At 39.8% G+C, this 683-nt stretch overlaps 1 protein-coding gene across 1 annotated transcript in view; it reads left to right on the forward strand.

Moving 5' to 3' along the window:
• The first annotated feature begins 216 nt into the window (after positions 1-216).
• LOC122346045 (discoidin domain-containing receptor 2-like) overlaps positions 217-683 on the forward strand; it is a 13,100-nt gene continuing 12,633 nt past the window's right edge. The window contains exons 1-2 of the mRNA XM_043240698.1: positions 217-358; positions 456-558. Coding sequence (XP_043096633.1) covers positions 298-358; positions 456-558 — 164 coding nt within the window. The 5' untranslated portion in view covers positions 217-297. The remainder of the gene's footprint in view (positions 359-455; positions 559-683) is intronic.

Raw genomic sequence — 683 nt, forward strand, 5'->3', positions numbered from 1 at the left:
TATATATATATACGGTCTTTACTGCCACTTTTCACCAATTTATTGCATGCATGCTAACTAAAATTATACATTTTTCCCCAAAAATCCCCTAACTTTTAAATAGTAGTGTATGTCCAAAAATATGAGTCTTGAACAATTTCTCTGGTTTTAAATTGATCTTGTTTTGGTCTGCAGTTGGCTTTGGTATCGTTTTTTGATTGTCACATGATTAGTAGAAGCTACAGTACTGCTGTGTCTTTCTGTTCCTCAGAGATGTAGTCTGTAGTGTCGTCTGTCGGCAGACTCTGAGGTCTCACTATGCTGCTTTATCTGCTGCTGACCATCTCACTAACAAACATCAATGGCCAGATAGACCCAGGTAATGTTACCGTAAAGCAGGCCGACACCAACGTGTATTGATACAGACAGCACCGAAACGTTCACTTTCTGACCTTGTCCTCCTTCGACGTCCTCAGCTCACTGTCGTTATCCTCTCGGTATGGAGGATGGGAGGATCAAAAACGATGACATCTCTGCCTCCAGCCAGTGGTATGAAACCACAGGCCCTCAGTATGCAAGGTAACATCAGCGTCATTTTGCTATTATATGATATACTATTATAGTTTTTGTTAATAATTTTTAATTATTTTTTTTCTCTTCCAGACTTAGTTTTAGCTAGCTGTGTGTGTGTGTGTGTGTGTGTG

The sequence above is a fragment of the Puntigrus tetrazona genome, chromosome 5, assembly GCF_018831695.1.
Source record: "Puntigrus tetrazona isolate hp1 chromosome 5, ASM1883169v1, whole genome shotgun sequence".
In the NCBI taxonomy this organism is placed as follows: domain Eukaryota; kingdom Metazoa; phylum Chordata; class Actinopteri; order Cypriniformes; family Cyprinidae; genus Puntigrus; species Puntigrus tetrazona.